At 39.1% G+C, this 21,783-nt stretch overlaps 1 protein-coding gene across 1 annotated transcript in view; it reads left to right on the top strand.

Annotated features, from left to right (window-relative positions):
- MOCOS (molybdenum cofactor sulfurase) overlaps positions 1-21,783 on the top strand; it is a 209,349-nt gene that overhangs the window by 180,063 nt on the left and 7,503 nt on the right. The window contains exons 9-14 of the mRNA XM_054517392.1: positions 881-1,043; positions 7,123-7,204; positions 11,295-11,419; positions 12,005-12,110; positions 16,079-16,205; positions 18,481-18,585. Coding sequence (XP_054373367.1) covers positions 881-1,043; positions 7,123-7,204; positions 11,295-11,419; positions 12,005-12,110; positions 16,079-16,205; positions 18,481-18,585 — 708 coding nt within the window. The remainder of the gene's footprint in view (positions 1-880; positions 1,044-7,122; positions 7,205-11,294; positions 11,420-12,004; positions 12,111-16,078; positions 16,206-18,480; positions 18,586-21,783) is intronic.

The following is a 21,783-nucleotide window of genomic DNA, read 5'->3' as shown; positions in this document are numbered from 1 at the left end:
CTTTTGTTGGCTAATCCATGTGAGATGTGCTCAGCTTTTCTATAAGAATTCAACAAAGTTCCACTGTAAACTTTTCTCCCTATTCATCTGTGACTAGAAAGCATATGTGAGCTGAAGAATATGTTGGTGGCCAGCTTTATATTACAAGAATGGTATTAATATTTTAACATTCTGGAGAAGAAAGCAGATATTAATGTCACCCAAAGGCATTACTAAAATTGCTCTCTTTTTGGATTTCAAGATTACCATCTGTGTAGCATCAGAAACAGATGTTCTTTTCACCAGAAAAATGTATGTGAAAGCAAGGACAATATTCTTGTATGGGCTATTGAATGTAAAGGCTGTTATAGACATAATGGAAGAACAGATAGCAAAGAAGACAATGTGTTTTGTTGTAAGGGAATTTAAAGAAACTATTATTCTCCCAGCAAAACCAGAAGCTTCAGTGGAAGAGATTTTCTCGAATGGATTAATTGATAAAGTGGTCCCATTTTATGAAAAACAAGTTTTTTCAGAATTTTAAATTTCACCGTTTTCTTGCTTTCTGTTTGTTTGGTTTTGCCTTAATTCATAAAATTCCCATAAAATTTCTGTGCTTTTTAAGTTAAATGAAAATTTCTGGAGGAATAGGTCCTAAAAATGGATGAGTATAAAATTGAAGACATCTTTCAGAGTGCTTCAGAGATTGTTTATTCTTATAGCTCTGTTAAACTGTATGATAATATGTAACAACTTTCAGTAATTTGATTTTTTTTTGTCAGCTTTGTGCAGTGATATCTTTGATGAACAGATTCTTTTCCCTCTCTTCTCTTTTCAGCATGAATCTATTAATGCAGCAAACATTTTTAAACCCTTGTACCCCCTCCTAATGCTTTCCCAGGTTACAGAATGGCCCATAGGAAACCAGGGTTTGCTGTATGACCGCAACTGGATGGTTGTAAACCAGAATGGAGTCTGCATGACTCAGAAGCAGGAGCCAAGGTTGTGTCTTGTGAGCCCCTCAATTGATCTGAAGCAAAAAATTATGGTCATTCAGGCAGAAGGTTAGTAAACAATATCCTTTCCTTCCCTTCTTTATTGGTGTCAGATTTCTAGGCAGGGATACCTGCATGCTCCCACCAAACTACTGAATGCTGTGCATCCTTACTTGTGACTTTAGGGACAAGTTCTGTGCCAGCTGTGGGCAATGAGCCCTTGGAGGGGCTTCCTAACTTATTGTTGGGCAGGCAGAGAGTAGACAGTGACTCCCTATGTGCAATCATAAAGTGAATGCTCCAGGATGGAGAAAGGAACAGATAGAAGTGGAAATTTACTGACTAGTGTCTCTCCACAGCATGAAGTCCCACAGCCTGAAGGGATTGTTATTGCTGCAAAGGTAAAGGAATAGAAGTCTTAACATTAAACACCTTGGACAAAAACATTCCCATTTTGTATCTCTCTTCGTCCTTCCATCTGTGTGATTAGAGGGGTAAAGTCTTCAGTGGAAATTAGTATGAATTAAAATAAGGACCAGACATTATTTAACTCAATTAAATACTTGCACTAGCAGGCAAGTATTTTATGATGTTTGAGCTTCCTGGGAATTATCAAAATCCTTTTTATTCACTGCTGAGGGGAAAAAAAATGAAAAAAATATGTAAAGTGTTACAGAAAGGCCTTTACTACTCAGGGGTGAAAATTATTTACTTTCAGTGCCATTGCCACTGAACACTGGAACAGGTTTGAATTCCACAGAAGTCATTACTAATGCTGAGTTTGCATGTGTCTGAATAGTGTTCGTCATTTCTCTGGGGTCCCACATTTACTCAGCCCATGTCTTAACCCCTAATAATACACGTGCCCACATTTTCAGCAGCTAGAGCAAAACAAGGGAACCTGTCTTCAGATTTTTCACCCTTTTTTAGAAATCCATATGAGTGGATCTGTAACCACAGTCTCCTTTCTGTGTATACATTAGAGTTGCTGTCATCTCCAACTGTCTGAGCACCCTCCATAGAACTAAGTCTGACTTGTTGATTCTTTTTGTCTGAAATAGGTTTCTCAAATGTACATTTTGATACTTCAACTAATTATCTATTTGCTATTTTCTGTTTCCAATCCCAAACACAAACTAGTCTCTTCTTAGGGATTCCAGACTTGCTCACTGACACATACACTGCTGCTTTCGTCTCTTTCTCTGTACTATTTCCTTGAAAATCTATCATGAATTCATTTCAATTCTACATGGAGCACTTTGCACCTCAAATTTCTATAGTAGAGTTGCACAGACAGCCTTCTCCCACAACTTTTAAATTATCAAGTGCTTCAGAACTAATTATTTCTAGAGATTTATTTCCTTACCATCTCACTTCCTTTCTGACCATTTTGAGCCTGTTCTTCATTTTTTTTTCCTTGCTAGCACTCTTTCAGACAAGTGCCTACCCATTAGTATGTTCACCTGTCAATAACACCTGTCAGTAAGACCTGTCATACTTCAGGGAGTCAGGAAGAAGTTTCCCCAGACAAAAATGACAGTCAAGGCACCCATTTCACACTGAGATTTACAATCTCTTGCCACAGTTAGTGCCAGGGTGAAATTTGCCTTTAAATTCTACATTTTACTGTGTGTCTTTTTTGGAATTTTCACTGTCATATGCCTTTCCTTCCTATGAAAGTGAGAACCATTTCCCCACAGAAGTGATTGTCCAAGTCCATCGATCATTTTTCTACCCAAAAGTAATTGATCAGTGTGCTCTAATGGCAATGTCATTGCCATTTATTTACAAGCCTGCTTTGGTACAGCCAGTGTGTAAGAATGGAGTCATTTTATTCTTTGTATAATGACTCTAGCTACCAAAGTCCTAGCCCATGAGGTGATCTGGGGCCTCTTTTTTAGTAGTCCTGCTGGTTTTTAGTCTCATGATGGTCTTGCAACCTGTGGCATTTTTTAAAATTCTTGACAGTGAGATAATGGGAGTCTTTTTCTTGGGGAGTCTATTCCAGAGCTTACTGCTCCTAAGATGGCACAATGATGGGAGCACACACAAACCAGCAGGATAAGGCTGAGCACATAAATCTGTAGGAAGTTGTTCCAATATTTATTATGTTTTCTTTCTTCTTACCTGCAGTCTAAATCCATTATTTGTTTGTTGGTGTTAAATTTTTAATCTTTATCTTTTATCCCTTCACAAACATGGGTCAGTGTTATGTCTTCCACTTAAATAATTTCATGGCAGACAAATTTAATTTAATAAATTGACTCTTTCCTCACAAATCCCACACTAATCCCTGCTGCTTTTGTCACCACACCTCCAGCCTGTCTGTAGTTGGTTGCAAACATAGGGCCTGAAGCTGAATGCTGCCTGTGAGCAGAGATCCATGAGGTGGGGAGCAGCGGAACTCTCTTGAGCCAGGCTGGTTGTTCTGAAGCTCAGCAGTGACCCTTGTGATGGGGAGCAGTGGAACTCTCTTGAGCCAGGCTGGTTGTTCTGAAGCTCAGCAGTGACCCTTGTGATGGGGAGCAGTGGAACTCGCTTGAGCCAGGCTGGTTGTTCTGAAGCTCAGCAGTGACCCTTGTGATGGGGAGCAGCGGAACTCTCTTGAGCCAGGCTGGTTGTTCTGAAGCTCAGAACCTTGGCTGCCTGTGTCGGTAGCCAATGCTATTTCAGATCTGTAGCTCTTGGCCTGGTGACTGACAGCCGCCTCCAGGTCTCCTTCTGCTCCGCTCCTTCATCCACACGGAAGGCCACCCACCTGAACTGCCTTTACTCAGCCACAGCCACATGCATCTTTCCTAGCTGAGCTTTGTTCCCTCCATCTCTCCTCCCCCTGCCCTCACAGTTCCTGTGCTGAGTTTCTCTGTTCTTTCCATTTCTGCCATGCCCTTGCTTCGGTGACTGTGCAAGCCCAGCGCTGCAGGTGACGGTGACAGCGCAGTCCGGCGGCTGCTTCGCTTCTGCCAGGAGCCCTACCCGCGGTGCTTTCCCTGCCAGCTCCGCTGCTATCCGCGCTTTTCCCGCTGGGAGCGCAGCCTGTGGCTCGCACCTCCGCCCAGGGCGTGCTTTGCTGGCTGGAGGCGCCTCTCTCCAAAAGAGAGAGCCTAAGGCGAGCATGCTGCTGGAATAGGGCCTCTGGTAAGTGCCTGAAGCCGAGGAGCGGATCCCGTGTGGATGGGGTACGCAGTGGTTTTTAGGAGCGTTTTGCTGTTACACTGTTAGGTTATGGTGAACACTTTATCTGTGCCATTTTTAAAACATAATGAGTCTGTTCTCTCTTCCCCTCCAGGCACACGTGTTCCTCTCCCTCTAGAACTTTTCATTAGTGGAAAATTTGTTTATGGCTATTTTATTTCAATGTGGCTTAATATTCTCTGTCTTCTCTGTCCAAGAAAAATTTGTCAGCATGATTTAGTGTGACTGTAACTACTTCAACACCTTTTGCTGAATTGTCTGTTTGCTGAGACACCCTTTCAGTGTTGTTCTTTAACCCCTGCATTTTGGGTGTCTCTGTAGCCCCAGCTGTGCATGGGCAGAACTTGCTGTCTGACCAACCCAGCTGTGCAATCGTGCCACCCATCCACTGTGGGTAGCAAGGATGGCAGAGTGGGGCTCTACACAAGCCCAAAGCTGCCTGAAGGTTTAGGATCTTTGCCTGGCATGCCTGCAAAATTAGTTGGCTTGCATGGCAGCTGGGGAGCTCCAGGTGTTTCCCGGATCTCTGACGAAGGGGTTAAGTGAGAGTAGAGGGAGAGGAAAGGCTTGTGCGTGCTCTTGTGCTCTCTCACTGGCTGTACTTTTCTTCCTCAGAGTGAGTCAGATTTTAATTTTGAGAAACTCCATTTATTAATTTTGTCAGAATTATTTTCTTAGGCAATGAGGTTGTTAACAGGCATTCCCTATTTTGTTTACTGTTCAGAGTGTAACAAAGCCTTGCTATCACAGAACCCAGTTTGAGAAAATCAGTGTACCTAACTCTAAATCAGACTTCGTGGAGAGAAAGAATTTCATGTGTCTTGAATGAAATTATTAGAGGTTTGGCTCCCAGTAACTGAAAGGTGGGCAGGAGCAAGTGCCTTCATTTCCAGAAACCCTATTACTGGAGTGAGAATCAAGGGAAATCTCTGTGTCCTCTTCCATCAAATACGTGGGAGCACAGATTACATCGCACTTGTTCCTGACCTACACAAATGTGTAGCCAAACAGAATTCAGCTGAGAATACATTTCTGGAAAAGACTTATTTCTCTCTTTCCATTTTAGCTAACAATCAGCATTACTCTGGCAAGTTGAGCATTAGTTTGTCACTGCACAGTGGGAGAAATTCTGAGTGTCGAGGAAGCACCTTAAAATATTGGAGTAGAAAGATGCTGGCAAAACTGAGCAGCTAATTGCACTTTATGGAGTTTATTGTGCCTTCAAATAGTCATGTGTTACTGCCAATAAAAATAATGGGAATTAAGTGCATACACTGATGAAAGAATATACATGAATGGTTTATATTTCAGTCTATTGAAATAACAGATCTCTAATTTTCCTCATTGATTGAAAATAGGAGCTATAACGATAAGATTTTTTTATATTAATACTGTGAGCACATCTGTGAATTTTATTATCAAGCAAATTACCATGGAGAATGACAGCTTTTGCACTTTAGTGACTGGCAATATTCTACTTTATTTTTTTTGCCTTAAAGACAGAATAAAATTGTAATTAACAATGTTTAACTGACCTAAACATCACTGTAAAATGCGTACTGTTCAATAAAAATGTGATACACTTGCTGGTGTATAAAAGCCTTTTTAAAGCCCTGAAATTCTATTTTAAGAAATTTTGTGAGTATGCCTTTCTTAGGAAGTATTTGAAAGATGTAAGAGTTAAGAGTGCTGCAGGATGAAATATTTCAAACTCGTCTTTTCCAGAAGGAATGATTCTAATGTTTAATTGTTTCAAAGCCCAAGAGTTCTAGTTGATAAGATAATAACATTGGCTTTTTTTCAGGTTGTTACAGGGTAGTTCAAAGCATTTTTTACATGTATTATTTTCTTAAGTGAACCCAACTTTTCCCCCTCTGTCTTCACTTACGACATACACTAATATAATTAACCAAAGAAGAGATAGACCACTTTCTATTTTGTAAAACATGCATGAAACAGAGTTGATAGTGGTGTTACAATGAATCTGATCTACGTTTTATTACTCTTCAGAAGAAAATAAGCCAACTTGATTTCACCATATCACAGAGCTGGTAGAGCATGATTTTTTTTTTTTTTGTTTTACAATATTGTATAATATCAAAATATGTAGTTACAATTCTGGGAAATGGGGGTGTAGTCAAAGTTTTGGTTAATATGTGTTGCAGTGTAATGGAAAAGCTGGATTCATTGCAGTCACACAGTAAAACACTTTGTTCTTCATTTAACATTATTGTTTTCAATTAACAGAAAGAAAAGTAGAACAGCTTTTCTTTTTGGTTCTAGCAAACTGCAGTACTCTTTCCATATCTTTGGCTCATTCTGTTTAAGATGAGAAAAATGTGGGAGAAGTTAAAATAGATCATTACCACGGAATCCTCAGCTGGTTTAAACTTGGAGATGAATAGATGGAAATAATTGTCTCATTTGCAGTTTTCCATACATTTTGTCTTGTCATTAAATTATCGTAGTTTTGTCTCACAGAATATTTCTTTTTTTAAACAGACTGTGCCTCTTTTATTTCTTCCCCCCTCCTCCATCTTTCATCTTTCAGATCACTCAGTCCTTCTACTCCAACATGATAGTGTTTAACATCATCTCCTGACTTGTCAGAGGAACCATCCTTTCAACAGAAACCGTGACTGAGGCCATAATTCTGTGCCGGTTTTGTTGCCTGAGATAAACAGAGAAGGAAATTACTCAAAGCTCAAATTGTTTATTTTTTAAATATGCTTTGAGTACCAAGGTCATCTGCCGCCTTTGCACTTTGTTTTATCATTTGGAGCCACCTGCCGGCAGAGAATATAATTCTAGCAAAAAGAAAAAAGATTTTTTAATTTGCTGTTAGTGAAGCTGCTGTGACTGTGCAAAGGAGCAAAAATAGGAACTTTTTTCATGATCCTGTCATTCTTCATAATTTTTTTATTTAAATATGACTTTCTGTCTTCCCACCTAGGCATGGACCCAATATCTGTGCCACTAGAAGATAATACTGGAAAAGAGGTTGTGATCTGTGAGAGGAAAGTCTGTTCACACAGGTAAGGGAGAGCAGAGAGGTACTGAAGCTGAAAATCACTGTAGTGGCACTCAGGATGTGAACAGATGTACACACAGACTGAAGTCCTTGAAAAAATGGTAGAAAGCAATGAATGATTAGTGGACCAGGAGAGTGGTCCAATTTAAATAAGTAAGTTAGGATGCCCAACATGTCTGATAGAAAACAGTAAAAAATTTTAAAACATGAAAAAGGGAGAGGAAGGACAGTACAGTAAACTGACTTTGCCCTCACTTTAACGAGTGAGATCTTTTTATTTACTTGCTCCAAGCATGAGAAAAGGAGGTGTTCCCAGTTACCTCTCAGAAGGACTTGAATTCAGTTCCCGCATTTAATAGTGATGATGTTAGCTGCTTTGCCCATTTCATACTGCACGGATTTAAAATTGCTAGAACCTTCTAAAGTTATAAACAGCTTTCCATATTTACAACCCTTTGTAATTTTGTTTTGACCACCCATGTTGTTCAGTGTCCCCTTAACAATCTTGACTGCAGGTATGTAAGTTAAATAACATTAATTCCAATCAGGAGACATACCACTTTAGTGAATATAACATTAGGAATAAAATTATTTCCTATCCATAAACTTAAGTGTTTATTCATCATATTTTCTAAGAACTTCCTGCAGTCTCATTAAGTTTTCTGAGTGGCAGTGTATCAAGTGCCTTCCTAAAGTACATTTGCATTATCTACTATGTTTCTTTTCAATGAGTCTCTTGGTAAATCCAACTAAAAGAGCCACTTAAAGATTTATGTCTTCCTTTCACCAAGGTATACTAATTTTTTGTAGCCCTCTACATTTGCTTCTCTGAGTAACACATAAACAAACCAGCAGAAGACCTGGCAATTTCCCCATGGAGCCATGCAGAAAATTATCTTCTCCTTCTTTTCTACTACCTATTCAGATGATAAAGAGGATCTTTTCCTCAGAAGTGTATTTTTCCCAGGTAGTAGAACCCACCCAAGAGTCATTTGTTTTAACCATCTGTCCCACTTCCCTTAGTATTGACTCATCCCTAGCCTCCCCATGGAAAGCCCATCTATTACAGGCTATAAAACAGCCTGAGTTATCTTTCTCTCTGTGTGCATAAAATTTGTTGCCATACTGTTTATTGTAGCTTCTCTTTCATGTAACTGACTGTGTCATTTTTATTGTATCAAATTGGAAGTTTTCATGGGAAACTTTCTTAGAGTTCTGTGAAGGAAGGAAAGAACAGAATGAACAAGAAAGGGGTTGTGAAAGCAAATTGCAAGGAGTGGACTGTGACTAGCAAATAAACAAGACAAGAAGTAAAGCAGGATGAGTGAACAACATTGATGAGCCTCTGAAACTGCTCAGAGACCCAATAGCCATTTATGCCAGTTTCCAGTGTTTCAGCAGAGGAGCCTCCAGGGCCAAAAATAATGAGAAAAACAGTGCTTTGCAAGAGGACAGGAGGTGATTTGTGGTCAGGGGTCTTTTCTGCAACATGTTTAAGGTGAGCAGTGGAGCCAAAAGTCTTTGTTAAAAGGCTTTTTTTCGAAAGAAATGCCTAGTGAATGTATTTTCTATTTATTAGTTCTGTGCTCTGATGCTGTTATTTCATCCAGTTCTGTTGGCTTACTCTGAATTTAGACTGAGATAACTGAGAAAAGTACATGATGTAGAATCTGCAAGCAGTCATGTGAGGAAGTTTAATTTCGCAGCAGCCGCGGAAGTTTAATGAGCCCAAATTTCCCTTCTGAAGCAATTCATCAGCGTTAGCCTTCATCCCAGCAGGGGCTGCTCACATCAGAGGGACCTGGCTTTCTGGTACAATGTCTACCAGTGACATAAATGATGAAAGTAGAAGCAATGTTGATAGGATTGATGCTGAAGAAGACTCTAAATGCTCAAGGTTGCTGCTCTACTGAAATAAGGAGGGACACAACCTCCTCTTTGACAGGCTGCAATATCAAAGAGATCAAGGCAAGTGTAGCAGTAGTAGAAGACAAAGGTGTAGTTAAGAACAAGGTGAACTGAGCCTGTTGTATTATATCCCATGGGATCAATATTCAGACTTCATCTGTCCTTGTTTCTTGTTCTGTAAATTACCCTGCTAGAGGGACCAGTTGTAATGCACTGAAGCTAAATGACATAATAGAAAGATGAGTGGGAAACTCAAGGCAAACAGCAAGTGAAATCAGAGAGAAATAGGCTCTCCTTTATAAATTGCCTGACATGTGCCAAATGAAATGTAATGCTGACAGATGTAAAGTTATACTCCACAAAAATAAACACAAGCAGAAAACAAGTAGGATTGAGCTACAACAGAATGACTTTGAATAAGACCTTGAAGAGATGATGGTACTTGCTCAGAAAATGGTCTGACAATAAGGGAAAGCAATTTGAAAACACTTGTTTTGGAATACAAAAACTACACAGTGACATTTGATGAAATACGAAGCATGGTGTGAGTCTCCAACTCAGCCACTGTGACTCAAAACAATAAGTGTATAAAGAGAGGGCAAAACTTTCTTCCTGATTTATACAGTATTAATTTCCAACAGGCTGCCAGAGGCAATTGGCTCAAGAGAGATTTTAAACACCCCTAGAACCTCTGTGAAGGTGGAAAAAATATTGGAGGAATTTGTTTCACCTGCACTGTTATCATGGAAGATTCATGTGTTCTCATTAACAGCCTTCTTCCTAACACAGTTGAGACTGTGAAATCTCATGTGGACACTCACCTTTTGGCCTCCTTCTTGACACAGTGCCTGCATCTCATACTCATACCAGAACACCATTTCAGTTCTAGGGCATCACTGGGTAGATGCAACTCTGGTTGACATCTGTCCACTCTGAGTGGGGAGAGGGATGCAGAGCTGCACCATAATTCAAAATTCAGAATAAGCACTGAAGAGATACCAGACCATGCAGGATTATAAAATCTCCTTAGTTTCACTTCTGCTGGCTTTGTACCTGTGAAATTCAGTTGAACACAACAGAGCAGTTTGTAAAGCCAAGCCAATTTCCTCTCAGTCCTGGGTTTAGCACCTTTTGCTGTGAGTAGCTGTTTTCTTGTTTCACAAAGCAGATGGTTTCCACACAGATCAACTTCTTAGGCTGGATAGGACATCAGGGTGAGAATAGGAACACAACTACTTCACTTTACTTGCTATAGGAATCTTTCCTAGGTCAGCATAAGAAGTCACATTCCTCTTACATTTAAAGTTAGGTATCAGTCAAATCTCTTTATGTGGTCAGTAGAGAGTTGAACATTTCCACAGTGAGGGTCATCCCATCCTGAGGTCTAATATAGATGGGAACTACTTACTTCATTCCATTCTCTGTGAGTGAAACCCAGACAACTAATTTAAACGAGATGTCTGGGAGATTTAAATGACATTAAGTTTACTCAGGGCGGAGGAATCTAATGTCAAACAGCATCAGTGGCCTTCTTGGATTGAGAGAGATGATTTCAAAGTCCCTCTAGGGAAGATTGCATCCAGGTACAGAAGGCAATTCTATTGCCAGCTTGCATAACTCACTAGACATTTTACAAGTAATGGAAATCATCTTTAGAGAGATGCTTGGCCTCTGTTAGGGGAGCCATGTTTTAATATGAAATGTTAGTACAAACATGATTTAAATTAGAGAGATAACATCATTGTACCTGATGGGATCATTAAAATTTACACACAGCAAAGCAGTCTTAAATTGAACTCAGATCATTCCTCTCTGTTTTTAGCAAAAAGTACAGACCAGAGTGTGACTATTTCATAATACTGTATTGTAATGGTGTTATATGGGCAACCATTTATTGTACTTCAGACTTAGTGTCTTCAGTGTTATGATTAATCCTTCATTCTATAGTAATTTTCCATACTAAACTAAATTAGATCTTGTGAAAGTCAACTTCAAGAGGAAAGGAGTAAACTTGAGGAAATGGGGAGTTAGAGTCATGCAGACCTTCACATCAGACATTCATCAGACAATATAGATTCTGTACTTTGTATTGAAGGAAGCAGAATAAACATCTTCACAATTTGACTTCTGTTTTGCAAATTAATGTTTGGTCAATCAAATTTAAACTTCCTCTCTTCTTGTAATAGGGTAAAAACGTATGACTGTGGGGAAAGAATTGCTGGCTGGCTCTCTGCGTTTCTTGGTCGTCCGTGTTGCTTGATAAGACAAAGTTCAGACATGAAAAGCAGGTCACATCAGAAAAATACAAAAGGTATGTTGTCATCCTTAAAAATATCTGTGATTCCTTATGCAAAAATCAAGCTCATGTACTTCACACAGTATATAGGTACCCTGATAAAGGCTGAAAGAGTTATCCAGTATAGATCTAGTAGTTTTGTTTATACCCAAACTGACTTTTTGATGCCCTTCTACTTGTTAAATTTGGTGAAGATGTACAGATGTGCCAGTATGGGGGGAAGTTATTATCATGACCATGATTTTGTCTGGAAACTCAAAGAAACCATTTAGAAAAATGATCATGAAGAATCAAATAATTTATTCAGAGATTAAATTTCATTACAAAAATATTTGAAAGAGTATTGAAAATGCATAGATATTGCTCTTGTAAAGTAATTTACAAATTTGGTAAAATCTCACCTCTATCTCAGTTTCTAACTGCATTGCTTCATAACCATTTGCAGGTTGGAGGGCATCCTTGGAATATTTCCTTAGTGCCTGGAACCAAATGAATAAACTAGTAATGAGAATGAATAAGAGGTCAAAGGAAAGATGAGGTGAAATTACTAATTTTTATGATCATTTTAGAATGTTGGATTGATTCTTTTTTTTCTTTTAGGTCTGTCATCTGCTACAAACATCTCACTCTCTCTTGTGAATGAAGCACAATACCTCCTGATAAATGTAGCAAGCATTCTGCAGCTGAAAGAACACATTTCTGCAAGGTAAGATGCTTCTATCTCCAAATGTCTCTCAGTGATCTTGGATTCCAGAATCTTGCCATAAGATGCCAATATAGGTGTTTTATGTGGAAATGTAGAGATAGTTACTTTTCAACATTCAAAAAATATATAGCTACTAAACTGCTATAAAAATAAAAATAATTACTAATTATTTATGTTTTCTGAAAATTTGGATTAAAAGCATGAGCATCATCTGTCTACCAGTCATCTTTAGGAAAATTTAAATGAAATTTTTGTCAAATGTTTTGGTGGAAAGATATTGAGAACCAGCCAACTTCTATTTGTCAGAAGAACAAGGATAAAGAGGTTTTCTCAACATAAATTGTCTGGCAGGTAAAAATATAAAGTCTGGCTGAACCATTTCTCTCCCATGAGAATTATTAAGATTTAGAATATGCACAACAGAAATACTTTGAAAGTATTTTCAGGATTGGAATAATTTTATTTCTTAATTTAATTTGGCTTTACTTATACAAAAGTGGGACATAAAAGTAGCAAATGAAACACTGAGTCAGTCCATAGTTCAAAGATTACAAACCCATTACCAAACAAATTTTCATATACTGACTACAGGAAATTTTTATTTCTTGACTATAACTAGGAAAGGTTCAAATTCCACAAAAAATCTTCCCTCAAGTCCTCCATTATGTCTGTGCATCCCACACCCCCAGCATTTGTCTCTGAGCCCTCTTTTCCTGTCTCTTTAAACTTCTCTCTTGCTTCTTACTGGAGTCATCTTCTTTTCTTTTAGTCACCCACCAAGCACATCCCCTGCATTGAAAATTCCTGCTTTGAGTAGAAGAGGATATATGTATCTGTATAGCTGCAGGAGGATATGTATATCGCTTCAGGATTTAAAACAACTGACTGGATGAAGCATCACCAAGACCACTGGGGCTTGCATTGTCTGAGGATTTTCCTTCTTCTGGAGCAGACTGTTGGGCAATTTTAGGATATCATGGGAAATTATTGTAGAATTGTAGAAAAGGTTTGAAGCAGTCCATCTCTCAGTGTTTTGACTACCCTTTCTCAGTGACAATTAATGTCTTGTTGTGAGGCTTGACTGGCTGGGTTACATCTCCTTGGGAGGGCACTTCGTGCAGACATCCCTCACTCAGGATGGGCTTTTTCCATAAGACTCAGTGTGGAACTTTCCAGATACGGGATTTGAGTACAAAGATAAGACTAAGAAGCACCAAGTGAGGACAAAGGAGAACAATGAACTTCAGTAAGACATTCAACATCAGATCAATCCCTGATTTTACACCTAATATCTTCCAGCACAACTAGGCTTGTAATCTCCTTTTCCTCAAAGGAAACTCCAGATGTGACCAGAGCTGCAGTGGTGACTGAGAAGCATCTGGCTTCTCACTCTGCAGTGTGAGTTGGAAGTGTCCTCCCTTCCATGCATTTTGCCATGCAGTGCCTTCTCTGGGTGCTGGAGAAATAAATTCAGATATACAGCATCCTCATTCTGCACTGTTACTAAATTATGGAGTATGGACTTTCCAAATATTGAATTATCCAATGTACTTTTAAGAACTGCACTTATGGGTTTTATTAAATATTGAAGGATTTTTAGAGAGTATTATTTAGCTTCTTGGCATTTGAGTTCAGTTTTGCTTAAATGAAACCTGCTAAATTTTGCAAAACAATTTCAATTTTCAATTAAGTTTTTTTAATTTCACTTTGTATCTTCAATAAGTAAAAACTAGTCTTCCAGTTTGCACTTGGCTCTTGAGAGGTGATCTAAAACAAAAACAGCAATTCAATTAAAAATTAGAATCCAGTATACTGTTGGAGGGCTACATGTACCTGCAGACATTTGTCTCTATGCTGTTTCCATTATAGGTTACCTCCAGGCAAATCTCTATGGCTTGGCCTAATTCTCAAATGTTCTTGTTAGAACTGTAACCCTGAGAATATAAATAATAATTTTCAAGTTTGCCTGTTAAATAGAGGCAATGCATTCTTCATTGCAGAGCCCACTGCTGTGAAAATCCAAAGCACTTAGGCTGACTTTGGCACATTACACTGATTTTCAAAACAGGTCCATGTTGGTATTTGCGGGATGAAGGTACCTGCCACTCCATCCAACCAATTCCTGTTTTGTGGCAGAAGAAATAATGGAAATTTACTCGGATACACGTTGCCAAGTGATTACAAGCATTTCTGAGGGCTGGGGGAGGTGCAAGAGAGGTGAAGTATTCTGGATGTGAGCCCAAGTATGTTGAAGGCAGAGAGGTCGGGTAGGGGCGTTGCAGTCTTCAAGTTCAGCAGCAAGGAGTAGATTCACAGGAGCTTGAAGTTTTTTTTAGCAGCTGTCTCAGGACTCTGCAGGCCTAGCTCTGAGGTTACTGGGCTTTTGATGCTCCCAGTGCAGGCTGGGGTGTCAGGCGCTTAGATTTTGCGAAACACAGTCAAAACTAGAGGCTCCACTGCAACCAAACTCCAAGAGCCCACAGCAAAGCTGGGAAGCACAGCAGCATAATTGAATGTGTTCACAAGTAACTGCTATTTTCCTTCTTGTTTGTATGAGCACTGGCATAATCTACATTTCCTCTTGGCTCCCACCTCCTGCATTCATTACAAATTGTGTCTCAGCCATGGGATTAACTGTGGGATCTTGAGGGAAATCCTGTAGCCTTGCAGCTTCTCATCTCACCTTCTACCCCCAGGCTGCTGGAGCCCTTGTGAACACTGGGGCTTGGTGGAGCTTGGCTTCTGTGGTCTGACTGAAAGTCTGCACAGGCAGATTATCTTCATGCAGTTTTGTCTGCTAGAGAAGATCATCCAGACTGTTTAAAATAAAACCAAGCTCTTTTTTATCACCTAGCAGGCCATCTCTGCCAAGACTGCTTGATGTGAAGTTTTCAATGTACTTTGATTTTGCATGGTTTTTCTCTAACTGAAATACATTTTAAACTGTATGTCCTTACTTTTTTCTTCATTTTTTTTTCTTTTGGGACAGAAATGCCTCTCTTCACTGCTTACCCAGGTTTCTGCCTTTGCTGTAGGATGTCATATCACTAAGTTGTCAGAGTACAGTTTGTGGAGTATCAAAAATGGTTCAAGTCCTTAACAGCTAATGCAAAAAGAAGTTTCTTCTCCACTAACTGTGGCACTGAGAACCCTCTGGCAAATTTACAGTGTCTTTTTTTGTCTTTTTTTTTTTTTTCTGCTACTGTTCAAGTTCTCCTTTAGAAGAAAAGTGAAGAACGGCAATTCAAAGATGCAGCAAGATTTCTGATATTTGTATGCAGTCTGCTGCTCTTTCTGTCTCATATACATTCTCCACACTGACACAAATCTACACTCTGGCAGCTCAAATGCTTGTAAAGAGGGGGAGATATCACCACACAGAGATTAATTTTTTTTAAAACACCTATCGTTTGGTGCAATCTGCTGCCTCCCAAAGGCAAATAATAATAATATGACGATATATCTCTCATAAAATTATTTTACTGGCCTTTTTCACCTTCAGCAACTACTGGTTTTGTCCCTTCTGACATTGCAGCATGTGCAGAATAAAATTTTATTTGACTTTGGTTCTAGAGGCTTCTATTTTTACAATATTTAACAAGTTAAATGATTACTAACGGAAAATATCTTTTTACTTGTTACCATTAGCATTACATATGATAAAAATTTGGGAATTTTCTCATATACATGATTCACAATCACCTGTCTACATGTTTTCATACCTATAGTTCCAGGTTACACCTCTGAAGAAGCCACCTAGAGGGTTATATATTATGGTTGAGAGATTACAAACTCTAGTTGATTACCTTGTGCCATTCCATAGCCTTTGTAATAAAACTTGGTCCAGGTTATTCTGGAGAAGCATTTGCTAATCACATGAGCCACCAGAGTTTGCCAGCACAAACATCTAGTGCAAAATTAGTTAATAATTTTATTTTTTCTTTTGCTCTGTCGACTCTGTGAGACAGATTGAAGGAGCCATTGGAAATAGAGGAACTGATCCGACGTTTCCGTGCCAACATTGTCATCAGTGCACCAGAGTCCTTTGAAGAGGAGGAGTGGGCTGAGATTTCAATAGGTGCTCTGCAATTCCAGGTGTGACCTTTTCTCTCTTGTCTGTGCCCCAGGGTATCACAAAGCATTTTGATTCCTGGAGACAAACCGATTTTTACAAGGCTTTGATTCCTGAATCAAAGAATATGGGCAGCACACTTTGTGCAGGTGAAATTTATGAAGTGTGTTAAAAAAAAAAGTGATGTGTCCCGTGACAAACATACTTCTGTATATTTAAGAGGTTTTGCCATATTTCTCCACATTTCTATTGAATTTCATAGTTCATAGCGTTTCTTATCTTCATCTATCTGAACTGAATAATAATCAGGTTTTTTAGGCGAAGTTTACAGCACATATTTAGCCAGCACATCAGCAAAGAATACTTGTAGCTGTTTAGCACAGTAGTCCAAATATAACCTCACGTTACTGCAAATCAAGCAACTGATGGCCAAAGACTGGACATGAAAACAAGTGATGACCAGTCATGGTCTATTGCCCTCTGTTTTATACATCTTATCCTAGTCTTCACTCAAGGAATGTTTCGAATTCTAGCCTGGTAAGGTTTTTTTGTATGCTCATAGCTAACAACATAATGTCCTTTGTACTGTAAGGAAAATGCTGAAGAGTCAGACCTTGTTTGTAAATACATTCTCTCAAGAAAAGCTCTTAACAAAGAATCTGTAAAAGCTACATGACACCTAAGGGAATGATGCACACATGTATTAAATATTCTCCTGAATTTGCCTGGCCAAGAGATGTGAAATTTGTATTTGAAGATGCTTTGCCTAGGATGTGAAAGCGGCTTATTTGTTGTTTTCTTAGAGATTATCATTTAATCTCAGGAGTACTGAGGTCAAATCTAGAAGATGTGATAGGCATCACTCTTTTTTTTCTAGTCAGCATGCTGTAAAAAAACTTTTTCAGCAAGGGTGGAAAATATTGCTTATCTGCTCTCTTCTTATGTGTACTTTGATCAGTAAGTTGCAATATAAGTTACAGAAAATTGAGGAAAAATTGCTATAAATAAGAAATGAGGAACAAAAAGAACAAAATCCATGGTGTATAGCTTGTTGGAGGCTGGAGTTACATTGGGGAGTTCAGGTGAGGATCCTGTTGATAAGTTACTGTAAAACTACAAAATAAAAGGCATTCCTATTTCTGGCATTGATATACTTTAGGAACACAAGGCAAAAATAGAAAGGCTTATGTAACTTGCATTGTCTTTTCCCATCTCTGCTAGGTCCTTTTTCAGATACTTATGTAGTAACAGTAGAAATTATGTTAATGTTTCTTTATGCCACAAAAATAGTAGAAGCTGTTGAACAAAGTAAAGCAGGAAAAAAATCCTTCTCTGTCTTGTTCTTTAAATTAAAAAAATAGAGCTGTGGAAAATAATTTTCTAAAAGACCTGATGTTTGATGTTGATGATTACGCTGAAGAGTTATACAGGCAGTCCAGATGCCTCTCTAAAACCTGAAATACCACTTCAGATCAGCACATAAAATGTTCTAAGTGTACAGTTTAATTATTTGCCCTTTTTGAAATTAATGGCACATTTTACAAAAGTAGAATGTGTATACTGGGATATACTGTGAGACATAATTGCTGTAATGTACAGAAATTACTGCTAAAGTTAGGGAAACAGTGTTAAGTGAAAGTGCAATATGTTGTCCTTCTCCATTTTAAAGCTCTAAGAAATTTGTTTCAGGGTTGGGGTTTTTTTCCCCTAAAAACATACTTTAGTTCAAGCAACAATTAGCTTTAAGACCAACTACATATGATGTTATCATGTGTAATAGATGATAGAGGATTACTTATTTCTTTTGATTAAGTAAACTTGTATGTTTAAATATTTTACATTCTGAGTATCTGAAAGTGCCATGCATGTAAGAAATATATTGTGCATTTCAGCTGCACTAAAACAGTCCCATGAAAATCCTCTTTGGGTTGAATCCTGAGGCATTGGCTTAATTTTGTTTTCAGTTCTTTGGGCAAGCAGCCCTGCTAACCCACAGAAGAAGTGGAGCCATCAGGAAATACAAATATGTAAATGTCTGGTATTTCTCAGATTCTGTCTCTGAGAAAGTTTTCCTTAAAAAAGAAAAAAGTGAATTAAAAATTCAGTGAGACTTTTGCCAGTAGTCTTACTAGATTAGGTGAACAGACTTGACCTTTTACATAATGAAAGCTTCAAAAACCACAGAAAAGGTATGCAAAAGGCATGTGTTTAATATATTATGATAGTCAGAAACTTGTACTCTTCAATGCTGTACTGCTTTGATAAACAGCCATGAACTTTCTTTAACTAAAATTTCAGGTTGTGGGTCCATGTAGCAGATGTCAAATAATCTGCATTGATCAACAGTCTGGGGAACGAAACAAAGAAATTCTGCAGTCCCTGTCTGCTGCCAGAGGTAGAAAGGTCAGTACAGTACTTCAAAATAGCTGTAATGAAAGATGTAGTGACTTTATTGCATGGGTAGTGAAATATCTGCTGAGCGAATATTCACAGCTAAGTTGTTACCATTTGGATTTTTTTCTGCAAAAAGAGGATGCACTTACAACCCAGATATGGCATGGTTTATTTCTATGAAATGCTTAATACATTTTTAATTCAGAAATGGACTATTAATATGCATTATTTTTAACTGTGCTTGCTTTTATTTCATAAGTATTTCTTAACAGTGTGTTTATTTTGGTCTGAAAAACACAAGCTGATGCACTGATGTATTTAAGAAAAGAAATAGGCTGAAAAATCAGAAAGTGTTTGAAATTATACAGTTGGCATGTAAGACCAAACTTTATTCTTACCCTGAGAAATTAGTTAGTAGGAAAAACAGAGCAGATGTGAATACAGTCAAAGTGGAAAGTAATTGCTTAGGAAAGAGACCAAAAAGTAAGTGAGAAATGCAGGTGTTTATTTGAGGTCCTGCTTCCTTAGATTGTGTTGCTTCTTGGAATCGAGAGCACTCAGATGATGGCCAGACAGTTCAGCATCCCAAAGGCTCCACAAATCTCCTCATACGTATTTATTTAGCTGAAAATCCTTATTCAAAATTCATTGCTTCCTCTTGGTTAAGCTCCTGTTGTTAAAGTGTCTCAGGCAGTCGGGGCTCGGGAGCTTTGCCAGTACCCGCCAAACACCAGAGACAGGGGCACAGCACCAGCACAGAGCAGTAACAAATAGGCTGAAAATCATTCAACCAGACAATGCACAAACAAGTTACAAATACTGCATTCTATGTTTGGACAAAAAAAAAAAATAAAATTGATTCGTCTCAGTGACTCATTAAGCAGACAAAGGGCTTTCTTTTCGTTGGCTGTTGTCCTTGGTGAATAGCTCCTCTGGCTCCATGTCGGAGCCAGCTCAGTGCAGTGAGCAGGGCCGGCTGTCGAGGCACAGCTTCCCGCTGACCTGAGGTGACTTAGGCTTGCACAGCAGGCTCTGCTCCAGGTCCCCACAGTACATGAGCCTTTGTGAGATGAGCTCCTGGCCACAGCGGGTAGCCTGAGGACAGGGGCCCTTTCTGAGTAATGGTGAGCCACAGCTACTGCATCTGGGACTCTCAGGACAGGGATGCTCCCTGCTGCAACATGAGGTGGAGTATGCAGAGGACTTTTTCTGCCCATATGGGTTTTACTGGATTATGACTTGAAACTTCTGTAAAAAGCACTCTGTACTCAGCGAGAAAATGGCAATAAAACCTTACTCAGGATGCAGATTCTCAGGAGAGGAACAGCATCTTCTGCATGTTTCCCACACCAAAGATGAGCTCCTCTCTCTCACTGTGATTAATCAACAATGAAGAGATTTTCATGATACACTGCTAGAACCAAGTGGCTCATTCAAACAGGACTAAGGCAAAGGGAGCAATCCAGCCTCTCAAGAAGGAGCTGGCTCCTGATAAAAGCCGTGCTGCGAGACGAGGCAGGCGCTGCTGATCACGGCGGGGGAGAGCTCTCTCTGCCTTAGCTGTGCCGATATCCACGCTGCAAAGACATGGGCATTGAGCCTTTTTTGGTTTTTCCCCAGCCTTCAGCACTGCTGGCAGATGGTTGTGAGCATGCCCTGCTCTGTATCTTGTGAGCATGCCCTGCTCTGCATGAGGATGAGCTTAGCTGACAATTGAAAGGGAGAGTTTGACCTGCTAGCTTTGCCTGGTCTGGTCTGAGAAGATCTCTGAGACTATTCCTCCTGCAGGTCGCCCCTGTGGTGATGAGCATCAGCTGATTATCTCTGAGCAGCACCCAGGAAGGACTATGGCATTTTTAGTGTGCTCAGCAGAGCTAACAGAGGACACTGATCCAAACCTTTCACAGCTCACAGTGGGGAGAGAGAAAGAACATCGAGTTCATGTGACTGTGTTAAATCGCAGAGCTAATCCTTTGGTGACTCATTTCTCTACCATGTGCTTTTCTGCTAAGGAGTCATCTAATACACTTAATTTTCTTTTTTTTTCTTCTATCAGATGCAGATTCAGTGAAGGAAATCAGCAGTGTTTGCTCCTATCTGTCAATAATTTGATTCTAACTACAAAAAAAACTATTGCAGAAAAATAAGATTTAAGATAGTTTCCCAGGTCTTTGGAAAGCTGCTGTAGCAAGTTGATTGCCAAAACATTAAAGATATTGCAGATAGAAAAGAGACCCAGATGTCAATATTTACCATTTTAGATTGTTTTTTCCAAGAACACCAACCTGAAAAAATTACATTGAAATTTATCAAAAAGTAGCCCAAATAACAGTACTGCCAATGAACTTCAATAATGAGCTAAATAATGTAAGGCTGGTAGGAGGTAGTTCAATATTTATTTCTAAAATCCTATTTTTCTCCATTCCTCTGAGACTCTTAGAACCTGCTGCTTCAAACTGAAAGATGGAGCCTTTGCATAGATGTATTGCAGCTGAAAGTCAGGACCAGCTACTGTAACTAGCCACCCAAGCAATTTACATCTTTCCAGATAAATGCAAAGCATGGTGCTGAATCCTTGCCAGCTGCTTTTTATGAAATCTTTTATATCATTGTTTGACACAAAATGTAAACACCTCTATAAAGTGAACTTGAGCTTTGCGTTCTGAAGAAACACTCATAAAGGATTCCTTCTGTATTTCCTGACTGGAAAGATGAGCTCTCCTCCCATGACAGAGTGCTCTCTGTTACTGCAGGAGATTAGGAAAGACTAGATAACTCCATTAAGCAAATGGCCACATGCTGTTTCACATGCCTCACCACCTGACACAAAACACACACGGGTGGAAAAGGGAGAACACAGCATTCCTGCCTCTCTTTGGTGTTTTGCAGATGCAGTTTAGCACTAATGATAGTGGAAGCCCTGTGGGTAGATTTGCAGCAGTGCTATAAGCTGGGACTTGCTGGCAAGGTAGCAAAGGGAATTATTGCATTAGCAGTCTGCCCTGGTCTGAATGTATGGATAGCAGTACATCAAGGGAAATCCATTATGTTTGCACATGCCTTCATACACTAAAAAGCTTGTGTTTTTTTCAGGGGCCTGTTGATCCTCCTTTATGTATCTCATTGTACCTTGGTAGAGCTTCTTTTCCTGCAGAATTAGATGCCATGCCTTTGGATTGCTTAGTGAAATGTTAGCAAGGATAGCAA

The sequence above is a fragment of the Molothrus ater genome, chromosome 1, assembly GCF_012460135.2.
Source record: "Molothrus ater isolate BHLD 08-10-18 breed brown headed cowbird chromosome 1, BPBGC_Mater_1.1, whole genome shotgun sequence".
NCBI classification, from domain to species: Eukaryota; Metazoa; Chordata; class Aves; order Passeriformes; family Icteridae; genus Molothrus; species Molothrus ater.
This window is presented reverse-complemented; position numbering and strand designations above follow the sequence as displayed.